This window comes from Pelophylax lessonae, assembly GCF_965119305.1.
Source record: "Pelophylax lessonae genome assembly, chromosome: 7".
NCBI classification, from domain to species: Eukaryota; Metazoa; Chordata; class Amphibia; order Anura; family Ranidae; genus Pelophylax; species Pelophylax lessonae.
The window spans coordinates 221,185,308-221,201,917 of NC_138774.1; the positions used below are offsets into that span (position 1 = coordinate 221,185,308).

At 45.2% G+C, this 16,610-nt stretch overlaps 1 protein-coding gene across 1 annotated transcript in view; it reads right to left on the reverse strand.

The window, feature by feature from the left end:
• Nucleotides 1-16,610, reverse strand: part of CFAP77 (cilia and flagella associated protein 77) — a 322,878-nt gene that overhangs the window by 22,914 nt on the left and 283,354 nt on the right. Inside the window, exons 4-5 of the mRNA XM_082262788.1 lie at nucleotides 14,963-15,068; nucleotides 1,965-2,066 (exon numbers count right to left, since the gene is read on the reverse strand). Of these exons, the coding sequence (XP_082118914.1) occupies nucleotides 1,965-2,066; nucleotides 14,963-15,068 (208 nt within the window). The remainder of the gene's footprint in view (nucleotides 1-1,964; nucleotides 2,067-14,962; nucleotides 15,069-16,610) is intronic.

Genomic DNA, 16,610 nt, shown 5'->3' on the forward strand with positions numbered 1-16,610 from the left:
GTAATAATCTGAATCTCTACTCCTGAATTGTAAAAACACTGCATTCCATTTTTGGAAATTTTCACTTGTACTTACTGTTTGTCAGATCAAAAATGTTAAACTAAGTGTCAGGCTGTAAGGCAGTCCTGATGGCTACCTGCTTGAGTTCAGTTCTGTTAAAAGACCCTTAAAACTGTCAGGTGGCAGTTATTCTCTCAGTGTTAAATGAAAGAAAATGAAAGAAAACAAAAGACTTTGTCAATTGACAGCTTTACACCTAGGATAACCATGTGTCCCAGATTGCCCGGCACAGTCCCGCATTTTGCAGGTCTGCCCTGGGTCCCAGGCACCACAATTTAGTGTGCCTGAATAAAACTGACACAAAGCCACCCTAACGACGAGCCAACGATTGAACCTGTCACTCCTTTTTCTGGATGTTCGGCTGGTGTTCGCCGCTGCACAGTGCATTCTGCGTCCTGACTGGGCAAAGTTTTGCCCAATCAGGGCGCAGTCAAAGCTGTTTGTTAAGGAGTGGGGCTGGGAAGTCGGGCATAGTGTCCTTAATAACAGATGAGTCATCAGCTATCAATGGGCTTTACTGCTGACAGCTGACAGAAAAACGTCAGTAAAAAGAACAAAAAAAAAAAACCGGAATGCCCCCCCCCTCCCAGTCTGGTCTGGCATAGATTTTAAGGGGAACCCCACGCCAAAATAAAAAAACAGAAAAATGCAGTGGGGTCCCCCTCCAAATCCATACCAGACCCTTATCCGAAAATGCAGTCTGGCAGGTCAGGAGGGGGTGACGACGAGCGAGCGCCCCCCCCCCCCTCTCCTGAACTATACCAGGCCACATGCCCTCAACATGGGGGGCTGGGTGCTTTGAGACAAAGGGGCTCTGCCCCCCCTCTCCAAAGCACCTTGTCGACTTGTTGATGGGAACAAGAGCCTCATCCCCACAACCCTGGCCGGTGGTCCTTGGGGTATGCAGGCAGGGGGGGTTGGGGGGTTATGGAAATCTGAAAGACCCTTTTAACAAGGGGGCCCCTAGATTCCACCCCCCCATGTAAATGAGTATGGGGTACTACCCATTCACCAAAAAAGTGTCAAAAAGTATTAAAAACATGGAGACAGTTTTTAACAATTCCTTTATTAAAAAATAAAAAAACAGTGCTCCTGAGGTAAAGCCATCGTCAATCCTGCCACCGCCATCACCAACGGTCCTGAAAAAGAAAAAATGCTCCTGCCATCCATAAAGGCTGGCCGTCTACTGCAGGCTCCGCCGTTTGACAGTTCTTATATAGGTATGGGGTGGGGCCACCTGGCGACATCACCTCATGGCACCACCCCCTTGTGACATCACTGATCCATGACGTCACAAGGGGAGGCATGTTAACGGGCAAGGGCTTGTATACCAGCACTGTGGAAATCCTCCTCCCTTTCTACTGTAGGACATTGGATCAGAGCTGAAAATTATATAATGCATAAGGAGGAACTTGCTGCATCAGTAAAAAAACAGGAAGGTCAGTGGACCCACTTTACTGTATCAGAGAGATATCAGGCACTCCGTGATGAGCCTATAGTTGGAGATAAGCAATAACTTGGTGGCACATAACAATTTTTTTTATTTATTTTTTTCCCTCTTTTCTTTCGCTATCCTTTGCTACTCTTCTTGTTTATTTTCTTTCTGGTTCCTTTTCTTTCTTTTTTTTTTTAGGTTTTCCTAAAAATATGTTCATTTTATTAGTCTGTCACTTCAAATAAAAAATTAAAAAGAACAAAAATACCAACGCACACAACTATCCCTTAAATGATACGCTCCAATGATATAACCACTCATGAGTTTCAGACTCTTTCACATGCCTGTACCAGACTGGTTCTTTTTAAGCCATTCCCTGTAACATATATCAAACCCTGTGTAATTTCAAGATCAGGTTAGAACCATACAATAATTCAACCTGAGAAGTAAATTTCGTACTGCTACAAACCTTTTGAAAACGTGGAAGTTGCCATAGAGGGGCAGGGTCAGGTTCTGGCTGGTACCTTCTGAGCATTGTGGTCCGGGTATCTTGCACCTTATTCATCTTGATCTGCATATAAAATAAATGAAAGTTATAATATCAGATGATATAATACTTTATGCAGGGTGGTTTGGAGTTAGCCCAATTCTCACAAGTAGAGTACTTGCTTACAGGAAGCCCAGCACACAGATTTTTTTAAACAAATAGATATAACAGAGTAGGCAACAACATGGCAAATGAGGTTTAATGTGGAGAAGTGTAAGGTTTTGCACTTGGGGACTAAAAACATAAAAATACAATACACTTTAGGGGGGAACCTTTGGAGGAATCAAAAATGGAGAAAGATCTGGGAGTCTTGGTAGAGGATAGACTAGGCAATAGCATGCAATGTCAAGCGGCAGCTGCCAAAGCTGGCAGAATATTGGCGTGCATAAAGAAGGGGATGTATTCCAGAGATAGGGCTGTGATCCTACCACTTTATAAAACTCTGGTCCGACCGCATCTGGAGTATTCTGTCCAGTTCTGGTCGCCAGTCCTCAGGAGGGAAGTGTTGGAGCTGGAGAGAGTCCAGAGAAGGGCAACTAAACTAATTAGGGGATTGGGGGACCTTAACTATGAAGATAGTCTATAATCGCTTAATATATTCTCCCTGGAGAAGAGACGCCTGAGAGGGGACATGATAGCAATTTACAAATACCTCAATGGTGATCTCAGCATAGAAAAAAAGCTATTTAGTCGTAAGGATTGCATGAGGACGCGAGGACATACAATGCGATTAGAGGAGATTTAACCTCAGGCAACGCAGGGGGTTCTTTAATGTTAGGGCTACAAGATTGTGGAATTCTCTACCACAAGAGGTGGTTTCTGCGGGAAGTATGGCTACTTTCAAAAGACTCTTGGAAATACATCTCAAGGATCAGAACATTAAGAGGTATGAGAGATGATTACGGCCATACACACCTACACAGGTTGAACTGGATGGACTATTGGCTTTATTCAATCTCAACTACTATGTAACTATGTAACTATATATATGGCATATTTTGTCCACCAAACGATTGGCAACCCATCTCTTTGGCCAACAAAAAGGGTTATTGTGTACAAAATTGTGTCTCAGTTTTGATGTATCACTCTTTTATTTCTTCCATAACAGCCCTGCAGTGGATTTCTCATTGTGGTCATTATGAGTGTGTAAGGAGGTGCTTACGGGGTACCATTAAATGTATTTCTGCTGTTGTATGTAGTTAGTTCAGGCTGCCCAGAATTGGAAGGGGTTACAGGTGTCTAGACTCTTTCTTGGATTTTGTTGGGTTCTGCCCCCTGTTGTAAGCCACATAAATACAGAGGGAGGGTTCAGGGTCTGGGCTCTCTTTTACATGGGATTACAGAGGAAGGACTGCTGCACCATGTAGTCCTGCTGGAGCACATGGCACCCTTCTGGGCCACCCTGCTGGGATTCTCCCTGGAACCAAAACTCTGCAAGCAATGGACTTTGACTAAATGGCTTTTCCTTTGGGTAAGGTAAGAGCTGGGAAGCCCTACATTAGACAGTTAGGGTTGGACTCTGTTTCATGTGTGCCTGATGTTGAACGATGTAATTGAATGTTCAGTGAAGTTTAATTAACTGTTCCATGCCTGATCTAAAGTTTATCAAAATGGGTGCATGAAGGTAAATGGTGTATCAAAAGAACAGGGCCTGTAACAAACATGGGGATGAAGAGAAAGAATAAGAGGGCCACCAAGGAAGGGTTAACCATACGTCATGTCCAACATACAGTTTCTAAGAGTAACTCGGACTGGTGGGAATGCTATAGTAGCCAGCCAGCAGGACGGAGGTACAAGGCATGGGTGCAGGATCCTCCAGTTAGTGAGGAGGTCCGTGCTCTGACTACCTTTCTACCGGTCGGTGCCCCACAGCGTTTGGGACCAAATCCACAGAATGGAGTCTTCATGGACCTAACTGCAGGTAGGGGAGAGTGAAGGAGTTCATTTTGCATGCATGGAGATGCGCTTACTGCATAGCGGGATCTCTGATTTGCCACTGGGAGTGAGGTGGCAGAGTAGCTGGGCTGGTGGAGCAGGACACAGGCACCGCAGCGTCCCCCTCAAAATACTGCATTTGGCGGATAAAGTGTACAGTGTCATGGGAAGTGTCCCACAGCAAAATGCCCTTAAGTTTAATGTGTATCTGTGCAAGGTGAATGGGTCACTGTTAAATGCGGGGTACCGCCTTAATGCTGGTCTTCGCATTATAGTGGCCCTGTCTGGTCCTGGGCACCAGTGAGCAGGTTCATGGAGTGGTCTCTATCAGCAGCGTGGTTTGGCCCCAGCCTCACAACTTGGTGTAGTCCCCATCTACAGGGTGAGTAGTCACCACCCACAAGCGAGTCTTACTTTGCCTGTTTGATTTTGCATTAACTTTCATCTTTTGACTAATGCCGCAGGAGGAGTGGTATACAATAAGTGTGCGGTGGCAAAGCCAGGACATCTGCTGTGAAGATATTAGCATTGTTGTTCCTTAGAACTATAGGAGGCCAGGGTGTGATTCAGCCCAACCAAAGTCAAGAAACTGTTTGAGTAGACTGACCCTAAAATGTGAACTCTACTTCAGCCATTTAGGGCAATGTTCAAGTTTCACCTAACAGCCCATATCCACTTACCTTTCTCATGCTCTCCCACCACTCCATGCAGTAGCTGCAACCAAATAAAAGGTCTTTGTGTAAGCAGATCGGAGTTTACACAAGGCTAATGATCCACCCACAAATGGTGATTGGTCACCCAGACACTGAGCGCTGTATTGTGGGAGGAAAGGCAATAGTCCCATGCTCCCCATACATAAAAGCAGGGCCGCTGATAGGGGGGGGGGGGCACCAGCCCACTTGTAGGTGGCCCAAGCACACAGGGGGGCCCACACAGAGAGGGGGATTAGTGATGGACGACAAATACAGAAATCTTCCTCCAGCACCTGAATCTGATCTCTGTCCCTCTCCCTGCTATCAGCTTTTATCTGCTGAGAAAGAGACAGTTGTCCCTCACTAATCCCCCTCCCTGTGTGGGACCCCCTCCCAGCACTGGCTCTAATGTTATCTCTGCTCCTGAGTATATTTGTAGCTTTGTTTCTCTCCCTCTCTCTATATCTGATCCCAGAGCTCCAACTGCCCAGCCTGTATATTTTCTTCATCTCATCGTCATTTTTATTTATTAACATCATAGTTACATAGTTACATAGTAGGTGAGGTTGAATAAAGACAATAGTCCATCCAGTTCAACCTGTGTAGGCATGTGTGGCTGTAATCATCTCCCATACCCCTGAATGTTCTGATCCTTGAGATGTAAGTCTAAGAGTCTTTTGAAAGCCACCATACTACCCGCAGAAACCACCTCTTGTGGTAGAGAATTCCACAATCTTGTTGCCCTAACAGTAAAGAACCCCCCGCGTTGCCTGAGGTTAAAACGCTTCTCCTCTAATCGCATTGTATGCCCTCGAGTCCTCATGCAATCCCTTCGAATGAACAGCTTTTTTTCTAAGCTGGGATCCCCATTAAGATATTTATAAATTGCTATCATGTCCCCCCTCAGACGTCTCTTCTCCAGGGAGAATAAATCGAGCGATTGTAGACGCTCTTCATAGTCAAGGTCCTCCAATCCCCTAATTAGTTTAGTTGCCCTTCTCTGGACTCTCTCCAGCTCCAACACATCCCTCCTGAGGACTGGCGACCAGAACTGGACGGAATACTCCAGATGCGGTCGGACCAGAGTTTTATAAAGTGGAAGGATTATAGTCTTATCTCTGGAATGCATCCCTTTCTTTATGCATGCTAATATTCTGTTGGCTTTGGAAGCTGCCGCTTGACATTGCATGCTGTTTCCTAATCTATCATCAACCAATACTCCCAGATCCTTCTCCATTTTTGATTCCCCCAAGGGCTCCCCTCCTAACGTGTATTGTGATTTTATGTTTTTAGTCCCCAAGTGCAAAACCTTACACTTCTCCACGTTAAACCTCATTTGCCATGTCGTTGCCCACTCTGTTATTTTGTCCAGGTCATTCTGCAGGATATCTGCTTCATGTTGTGAAGTTATTGCCCTGCCCAATTTTGTGTCATCTGCAAAAACTGATATCGAACTACTGATCCCGACCTCAATGTTGTTTATGAATAAATTGAACAAGGTTGGTCCCAGGACTGAGCCTTGGGGGACCCCGCTTACCACCTCAGACCAGTCTGAGTATGCGCTGTTTATTACTACCCTTTGGACCCGCCTTTTTAGCCAGTTCCGTATCCAAGAGCAAACCCTGCTATCGATACCTGCAGACCTTATTTTATAAATTAAGCGCTTGTGGGGAACTGTATCAAACGCCTTAGCGAAATCCAAGTACACCACATCCACTGGTCTCCCCCTATCTAGCTCACAGCTCACCTCCTCGTAGAATGTAAGGAGATTGGTTTGACAAGAACGCCCATTTGTAAACCCGTGCTGATTACTGCTGATGATGTTGTTGTCCTTAGCAAACTCTACAATATAGTCCCTTATCATCCCCTCCAGAAGTTTACATACTACTGATGTCAAACTGACAGGCCTATAATTTCCCGGGATATGCCTCTGGCCCTTTTTGAATATTGGAATCACGTTAGCTTTCTTCCAATCCCCTGGTACATCTCCTGTCCTAATACTGTCAGCAAAGATCAGGAACAGTGGTCTCGATATAACTTTACTGAGTTCCTTGAGTACTCTCGGATGTATGCCATCCGGTCCTGGCGATTTGTTTGTGTTAAGTTTATCCAGCCTTTCCCTGATTTCCCCCTCTGTTAGCCATGGTGGCAAGTCCTGTTTATTACTACTAACCATACAGTCATGGTCAGTGTACCCCTCCTTTTCCTGTGTAAAGACTGACGAGAAAAAAGCATTTAGCACGGTTGCTTTTTCAGTGTCCTCTGTAACCATCCTCCCATCATTGTTAATTATGTGTGCAATATGCTCTGCCTTAGTTTTTTTGCTGTTGATATATTTAAAGAATTTCTTTGGGTTTTTTTTACTATCCTCCGCTATTTGTCTCTCAAAGTTGATTTTAGCCATCTTGATTTCTTGTTTACTTTTCTTATTTGCCTCCTTGTATTGCTCGAAAGCCGATACTGTGCCCTCTGATTTATACTTCTTGAAGGCCAATTTTTTCCCCCTAATAAGTTTTATGACGCTACAGTTTAGCCAGCCAGGTTTGGCTTTGTCTCTTCTAAATTTATTTCCCATAGGAATGCACTGCAAGATGCCTTTGCCTAATATGTTCCTAAAGCATTCCCATTTTTCCTCTGTGGTCAGGGATCCCAGGGTTTGGTCCCAGTTTACCTTTTCCATCATTGAGTACAATTTTGGAAAGTTTGCCCTTCTGAAGTTTAGGGTTCTTATGTTCCCCACTTGTCTTGTTATGTTGTTATTTACACTAAATGTGATCATCCTGTGATCGCTAGAGCCCAGGTTGTCCTGGACTCCTACCTCCGAGATTATGTCTGGGTCATTAGTGAGCAATAGATCCAGGACTGCGTTTTCTCTGGTGGGGGAATCCACCAACTGTGACATGTAATTATCCAGTAAGGTTTCCGTGAATAGGCGGGCCTTCTGTGAGTGTGCAGTCCCCTCTTCCCAGTCAATGTCGGGGTAATTGAAGTCCCCCAATACGATGACTGATCCCAATTTTGCCACTTTACCCATTAGTGCTAAAAATTCCAGCTCTACCTCCTCCCCTTGGTTAGGTGGCCTATAGCAAACCCCCACAATTACTTTCCCCTTTTCTCCTTCCCTATGGAGTTCAACCCACACAGATTCTAAATCCATGCTCATCCCATCCGTAATGTCACTCCTTTCTGTCACCTTTATATTGTTCTTGACATAGAGACATACCCCTCCCCCTCTTTTTCCTACCCTGTCCTTCCGGTACACCGAATACCCTTGGATATTGGCCAGCCAGTCATGTGAGGGGTCGAACCAAGTCTCTGTTATTCCCACAAGGTCTATGTCCTCCTCATGTACTAACATTTCCAACTCATCCATTTTATTAGCTAGGCTCCTGGCATTAGCATATACCCCTCTTAGTTTTAAGGAAGTTAAGCGCAATTGGCGGTTATGTTTATTCCTGTTTGGTCTGAGGTTCTCCCGCACAGACCCGCCAATTGACCTTGTGGACCTACTGTCGCTGCTGACACTACAGCTGCCTTCAGTCCTCTGCTTCCTCCTGACTGACTCTACTTCTGAGCCCTCCCCCCCGTCTCCTAGTTTAAAAGCCCCTCCAACTTGGTGGCCATCTTTCTCCCCAAAAGAGCTGTACCGTCCCCATTAAGGTGCAGCCCATCCTTACTAAAGAGCCGGTAGCCGACTGAGAAGTCAGCCCAGTTCTCCAGGAACCCAAACCCCTCCTTCCTACACCAATTCCTCAGCCATTTGTTAAGTTCCCTAATCTCCTTCTGCCTCTCCTGTGTGGCTCGAGGTACAGGCAGTATTTCAGAGAAAACCACCTTGGAGGTCCTTTTCCTCAATCTATTACCTAAGTCCCTGAAATCGTTCTTAAGGATCCTCCACCTACCTTTAACTTTGTCATTAGTGCCCACATGCACCATGACCGCTGGGTCATCCCCAGCCCCGCACAACAATCTGTCTGCCAGATCTGCGATGTGCCGAACTCGGGCGCCCGGTAAACAGCAAACTGTTCGGTTCACGAGATCTTTTTTACAGATTTCCCTCTCTGTCCTCTTGATAATTGAGTCCCCAACTACCACAACCTTTCTAACCTTTCCTGAGTTACGGCCCCCCCTCTTCCTGGAGCCGTCCCTCCCCTGGCAGCTGGGGGAGGGTGCATGCTCCAGCTCTGCCACCCCTGAGCTGATATCCCCCTCAACCTGCAACTCGACAGATTTGTTAGGGTGTACCAACTCAGGATTGGCCTCCCTGGCTCTCCTCCCTCTACCCTTCCTAACAGTCACCCAGCTGCGTACCTCTGCTTCTTGCGTCTCCTCTGTTCCTCCCTCCTCTATGCTGGCCCCTACCAGCGCCTGATAGGTAATGTCCAAGCTCCTTTCCAGGTTGTTGATGCCACGCAGTGTTGCCACTGTGTTCTGTAGGTCCAGGATCTGGTCTACCAGAGCAACAAGTTGCTCACATCTTGCACAGCAGTATTCGCCCTCGAATGGTTCATCAAGGAACGCATACATGCCGCAAGAAGTGCACTGAGTGGCATCCGCAATCCTGTCGGACATTATTACCCTCTACTCTATGGGGATAATGTTAACGACCTGCTCTTCCTTACCTACCCTACCTCTAACTTCCCTGGTACTAAACCTGGGGTACTCACCAGTCGCTAATATACTAACCAGTCGCTAAGATACTCACCAGTCGCAAAGATCCAACAGACGCAAGATACTCACCAGTCGCAAAGATCCAACAGACGCAAAGATACTCACCAGTCGCAAAGATCCAACAGACGCAAAGATACTCACCAGTCGCAAAGATCCAACAGATGCAAAGATACTCACCAGTCGCAACGATACTCACCAGTCGCAACGATACTCACTAACCGCAACGATACTCACCAGTCGCAAAGATCCAACAGACACAAGATACTCACCAGTCGCAAAGATACTCACCAGTCGCAAAGATACTCACCAGTCGCAAGGATACTCACCAGTCGCAAGGATACTCACCAGTCGCAAGGATACTCACCAGTCGCAAGATACTCACCCGATACACACCAGTTGCAAATATACTCACCAGTCGCAAGATGCTAACCCTCGCAAGATGCTAACCAGTCGCAAAATGCTCACTAGTCGCTAAGATACTCACCAGTCTCTAAAATACTCACGGTCGATCAGTCAAGAGCGCCGTCGGTCGGTCGCAGAACAGTCTTGTCGGTCGCAGAACAGTCTTGTCGGTCGCAGAACAGTCTTGTCGGTCGCAGAACAGTCTTGTCGGTCGCAGAACAGTCTTGTCGGTCGCAGAACAGTCTTGTCGGTCGCAGAACAGTCTTGTCAGTCGCAGAACAGTCTTGTCAGTCGCAGAACAGTCTTGTCAGTCGCAGAACAGTCTTGTCAGTCGCAGAACAGTCTTGTCAGTCGCAGAACAGTCTTGTCAGTCGCAGAACAGTCTTGTCAGTCGTTGACGGTCGCAAGCAAGGTCAGTCAGTCACAGATCCCTATGGTCAGTCAGTCACAGATCCCTATGGTCAGTCAGTCACAGATCCCTATGGTCAGTCAGTCACAGATCCCTATGGTCAGTCAGTCACAGATCCCTATGGTCAGTCAGTCACAGATCCCTATGGTCAGTCAGTCACAGATCCCTATGGTCAGTCAGTCACAGGATGGTCTGTCAGTCCGTCAGTCACAGGTCCCCAAAGCACGTCACACAGCTGCAGGGAGATACTCACCAGTCGCCGCTGCTCCTCCTCCCCTGCTTCCGTGAACCTCCCTCCTCAATACTGTGTGGTGTCCGTTCACCGCCGCAGCCGCCGCTCCGCCGTCTACCAGTCCCGGTCCTTCACGTCCTGGTCCCGCTCTCTGTTCCGGTCTCTCTGTCCCCTGTCCCCTGCACTCGCGCCGGCTTCTGGTGACCTAGTGCGGCTCCCCCGCACGTGTCACCCGGCTCTCCTCCACGCTCTCCTCTACACACACTCCTCCGGCTGCTCGCTGCTGCTTGCCATCGTTTTTTCTTTCAGATTTAGCAGGAATTTTTTGAGTTTTGTTGAATTTGTGGCTGCGAATATTGATTTTGTTGTAATTTTAGCTACATATATCTTTAATATTTTCTGGGGGGGGGGGGGGGGGGCCTGCCAGGTAGTCTGTACGGGGCCTACGTAAAAGTACTAAGTGTGGGAAAGGCTGAATGCGGGAAATGTCAGCAGGGGCAATAAAGTGAACTTGTCACTAAGGCCTAAATGGCCCTTCAACAAAGATCACATATCCAACTAACTGACCTCTAATCACCTAAGTGGCAATGGAGGGAAGCCATAGCTATATTTTCCCAAGGAAAAGTTTTCAGCCTTTAGTTTTCATCCCAGCTTTAAGGTAACATTGATTTATAGGCTGACTTTAACGGTTGACCCCAGAAAACTCCTCTCTCCACCAGCTAACCTCTATTTTATCATTTGACTATCAAATGTAAATGATATTTCATGTTTTCTATTGCTTGTAACTAATCTTCTGCCCTGCCAGCTGTAAAATAGCTGCTAATTAAACAAACCGCATAGTCCTGCACTTAAGCTGTAAAGCATCATATTCAGCGGCAATAAACCGCACAGGAATTGATTATTACCACATTAAGGCCGCTCTTCTTGCTGCCATTAACACATAATCCAGTCATTGGCTGCCCTTAAACGCCATTTAAATATTACCACTCGCTTCTATTAAACGCCTGTTAAACATTTTTATTAAAACCACCTACATGGAAACTTTAAAAGTTGAAGGACCGGCTTTCTTTGCCCTTAGTAACCAATCATCTGTTCTCTTTTATGTGTTTACTGATTGGTTGCTATGAGCAAAAGTTTTCTTTCCAACATTAGGATCCATAAAATAAAAGTTTTAAAAGTGATTCTAAAGGCTGTTTTTTATTCTTAAAATAAAAAGGGATGGTATACTTACCTAATGTCCCCCTACTGTCTGAAGGACAGTAAACTGGCATATAGGATGCCTTTGCAGACCTTCTGCCAGGCTATCATGCTGATCCTGTATTTTCAATACTTTGAGTCACTGAACCAAAAGCTTGCAGAAAGTAAAATCAGAGGGGAGTCAGAACTCCTGAAGCTAACATAATTGTTCTGGGTTGGTATCAAACTCATTGGATTAGCCAGATAACTAGCTTTTTTGGAATGAGGGTCAGCAATGGGTTGCATTAATAATTTTTTAAAATTTATTTATTACAGGTACTTATATATCACTGCAATTTACGCAGCAATTTACATACACATACACTATATTACCAAAAGTATTGGGACACCTGCCTTTACACGCACATGAACTTTAATGGCATCCCAGTTTTAGGTTCAATATTGAGTTGGCCCACCCTTTGCTGCTATAACAGCTTCAACTCTTCTGGGAAGACTGTCCACAAGGCTTAGGAGTGTGTCTATGGCAATGTTTGACCATTCTTACAGAAGCTATTTGTGAGGTCAGACACTGATGTTGGATGAGAAGGCCTGGCTCGCAGTCTTCACTCTAACTCATCCCAAAGGTGTTCTATTGGGTTGAGGTCAGGTCAAGTTCCTCCACCCCAAACTCACTCATCCATGTCTTTATGGACCTTGCTTTGTGCACTGGTGCGCAGTCATGTTGGAACAGGAAGGGGCCATCCCCAAACTGTTCCCACAAAGTTGGGAATATGAAATTGTCCAAAATGCCTTGGTATGTGGATGTCTTAAGAGTTCCCTTCACTGGAACTACGAGGCAAAGCCCAACCCCTGGAAAAACAACCCCACACCATAATCCCTCCTCCACCAAATGATTTGGACTAGTGCACAAACAAGGCCCATAAATACAAGGGTGAGTGAGTTTGGGGTGGAGGAACTTGACTGGTCTGCACAGAGTCCTGAACTCAACCCATTATAACACCTTTGGGATGAATTAGAGCAGAGACTGTGAGCCAAGCCTTCTCATCCAACATCAGTGCCTGACCTCACAAATGCGCTTCTGGAAGAATGGTTAAATATACCCATAGACACACTCCTAAACCTTGTGGAACCCTTCCCAGAAGAGTTGAAGCTGTTATAGCTGCAAAGGGTGGGCCAACTCAATATTGAACCCTACGGACTAAGACTGGGATGCCTTTTAAGTTCATGTGTGTGTAAAGGCAGGTGTTCCAGTACTTTTGGTAATATAGTGTAAGTGTTTAGGGACGGGGGGGGGGGGCATGGAACAGGTAGTGGGGCGTCCTTTACCCTAATGCAGGGAATGCATTAAGGTAAAAACATTTTGAGTTTAGAACCACATTAATGGCGAATTCTTTTAAAAAGCGTTCATTGAGAACATCAGCAAAGGCTGATGGAAGTTGTAGTTCATTGATTCACAGGGATCTGTGAAAGAATGTTTTTGCATTGTAAGAGCGGGTGTGGGGAGAAGATCCCTGGCCCGCTGTTACAAGGGGGGGATCAGGGGAAGAGCAGGCAGATGCCAAACATGTTACATGTTACACCCTACATATGGCCATAACATGTTCATAAAGGTGAAGTTGTCGTTTAAAGTGTTACTAAACCCACAACAGTAAAATCTGTCTTTAGATGCAGAATAGCATCTTGTTATACTCACTGTGTAACTTAAGTGATTAATCCTCCCTCTGCATTGTGTAAAAAGGCTGTGTGATCCTGTATGCACAGATCCTCCCCCTCCTGCACGTTCAGATAAGTCACAGTAAGTGTAGTTCAGCTGCACATGCTCAGTTTGGTCTCTATTGCTGGAGAGGACTTTCCTGGTTTTTGCTGAGCTATTCAGGTCACATGGTATGTAGGTAGGTAGGTAGGTAGGTAGAGATCCTAAATGACAGCCCAGACCCTACCTCCTCCTCCATGCCCAGTAACTAAAAAAGAACACAGTGGGTGGGATATCACATCTTGATTGATGGATGATCCGCCTCCCATAAGAGCACGAGGACATGGGCTATAGTGGATTTCAAGAGTCAGTGAAATCTCCTCCTACATGAACACTCGGGCGGACCCTGCAGAGTATCACATGCCCATAGTTTACAGATCAGCTAACAAGGTATATAGCTGCAGTATTTTAATGTAAAAAGATTATTTATAAGTTGTAGCAGTGCGGGGGGGGGGGGCACATTTTTTATATAGCTGAGTTTAGCAATACTTTGAGGGCCCGTATTAATGGACTTTGTTTTAATAGCACCAATTTGACAACGGTTTGAGACGCGTCTGAGATCATTCAGAATTCAATGATATTTGCGTTTGGCCTGCTTCCCATAGACTTGTATGGAAATACTAAACTCATCTGATGCAAACAAAACCCCATCAACACACACCTTTATTCTACCCATAGGTAGGGGGGATTTGTTACCTTATCCACACAATAACGATCATATAAAGATATGGTTATATGTCTAAGGAGATCAATAATAATATACAGAGCATATTATAGGATAAAATACATTGTTTGCCATGAGGGATATTTGTATAAATGTGCACCCTCCTGCCAAAAAGATTGCACATGTTTTTATCATGATCATTCAACCTTGAATGCATTAAAAAGGATGAGAGGGCCACAAGACTTGAATGAGTCCAGTAAGAATTTATTTCTCATTACAAGTAGACAAGAAGCCAACGCGTTTTAGAGCTTAGCACTCCCCTTCTTCAGTGCTTGAATGCTAGCAATCATTTCACAGAGATAATGGGCAATTATTGCAATATAAAACCAATAGGTGAATGGTGATTGGGGTCAACAGATCATTCTATCTCTATCAAGTGGATCTTCTGAATGTCATCTTTTGGCTACAACTGGTCATACAGAATCCCTTTCTCCGATAATTCCTTTCTAACCGAATGTACAGTGAATTTAATAATTGTAATAACTTAGAAGAAGATCAGATCACTTTTAAGAGCTATTTAAGATCAAGAAAACTAAAGATTCACACATTTTATAGCACAGCCATGTCAGTATATTTGGTGTAGAAACCAACTTTTTTTCAGAGGAAAGATTAGAACTTGTGTTAGGTATTAATTGATTTCTGTGACCCCCCATTGGAGATGATCTTCCTGTGTGGTCACTGGACTAGGAGGTGAGCGGAATCTTTCCAACAGAGACAATAAATGTACTTTCTATTTGTTGGGGAATGAGGAAAGGTTAAAATTGCCTCGAAATGTTTCTTTTGCCAGTGATTTCTTTATGTGGGTCCAATGGGACAGGACGTAGAATGTAAATCCCCACACCAGGGAGCAGAGCACATTAATAGGTTTCCTTTACATAATCTTGTGTGTCTTTTATGACACCTACCTTCTCCTTGGACAGAATTCGGAGGGCCTCACTTGCCTGACGCTGCTGCTCAAGCCAAAGATTTTGGTATTTATGTTCAATTAATTCATATATGGGTGTCGATGGCCTAAAAGGAAAACAATCAAGGCTTAACTCCAGGTAGAATTAAAAGCATGATTTATTACAGTAAGGTATTTTAAAAAAAATAGTTATATGTGTTCTTAAATTCAACCGTAAGCACCTGAACCTGTGTTAGTGTTAGCTTCCAATACTTCTTGTACAGTGGGACCTAGACCCAAATTTGAGGAAGGGTTAGGAGTTATCACAACTCAGACCTGGAGACCTACCTGCTCAAAAAGCCAAGTTCAATTTCTTTTTACAAAAAACACCCAGCCCCTCTCTCTAGCCCCTGTAAACATTCAAAGTTTTGTGTCTGCAGCCCAGATACATACGATACATATTAAAAGTCTGAACATACGTTGCAGGTCCAACGGTACATTTAGGTCTATGGGATATTAGTGCACAGGTAGCCCAGTACTAGAATTTTTTGGCTGGGCTGTCTGCAATAAGGGAGGATGTTGGCAGGTGCGGTCCGTACTCCCCACTGTAGGTGGTGCTCTACCAAATTGGCAATACAGAAGGGGAGGGTCGCCGTGAGAAACCTGATACCTCTATGATTTCCTGCGGTTACCAGGTGAACAACTGTCCAATTGGATGCTGGTGCCCCTTGTGACCTCCATGGCCATCTTGGGTGATAGCAGAGCTTACTTAAAGTGGTTGTAAACCCATACATATACCCAGTGAAGTGATGATACACAGAGATTAAACAAATCCTCCTACATAGGTTTTACCTGTTTATCTGCAGTCATCTCCTCTCTACACCTACAGGGCAAATCGAGCACAGAGGAGGGGAGCAGAGAGACTGCAGTTATAGTGCGTGATAGCAGATTGGAGGAAAGGAACACACCCCCTCCACACAGCAGAAGAGCTGTGCTCTGAATAGACAGGCTTCGTTCTTCCATCCCCCCCACACACAAATTTATCTCATGCATTGGTAAAACTTCTCAGAAGTGATTCCTTCTGATAACAGGGGAACAAAGCACTAGAGAGAAACCACACTTAGAGCTTCGGAGAGAGATAAGTAAACATTACAGATTTATGTGCTTTGCCTAGATTCCATGACTTAAGACCCTGGCTCCCTGATTTGGCACAAAATTTGTGAGTAGTTTGTGTAGGGACAGGTTCCCCATCTGTCAGCGACAGCGCATAGTGGCAGGGAGAGGTTTCAGAGGAGTAAGGAAAGTGCAGGGACTACGTGATCTCTTCTCAGGAAGCTTCCCATTTGGGTGTGGTGTAGACCGGCCAGGACAGCATTTCGCTCCTCTCTGCAGAAGCTGTCAGCATCATCTCAAAATAACACTCCTCTGCTACTGTTTCGTAAGTGTCTCCTGTTAGCTGTGCCTACCCACTGGGCCTAGCTGTACATTATTAGGACTTTCTTAATACACTGTTCACATTCACCTCTGTGTGTTATCTACTCGCCGACACACTAAGCTGCACCCTGCTTTCAAGATGACCGGTGCTGAAGGCAGCAAGGAAGCACTTATGGGAAGGGGAACAGGTATAGTATATATTTATTGGGCTAGGGAGGGTGGCTTGGAGGGTTTTC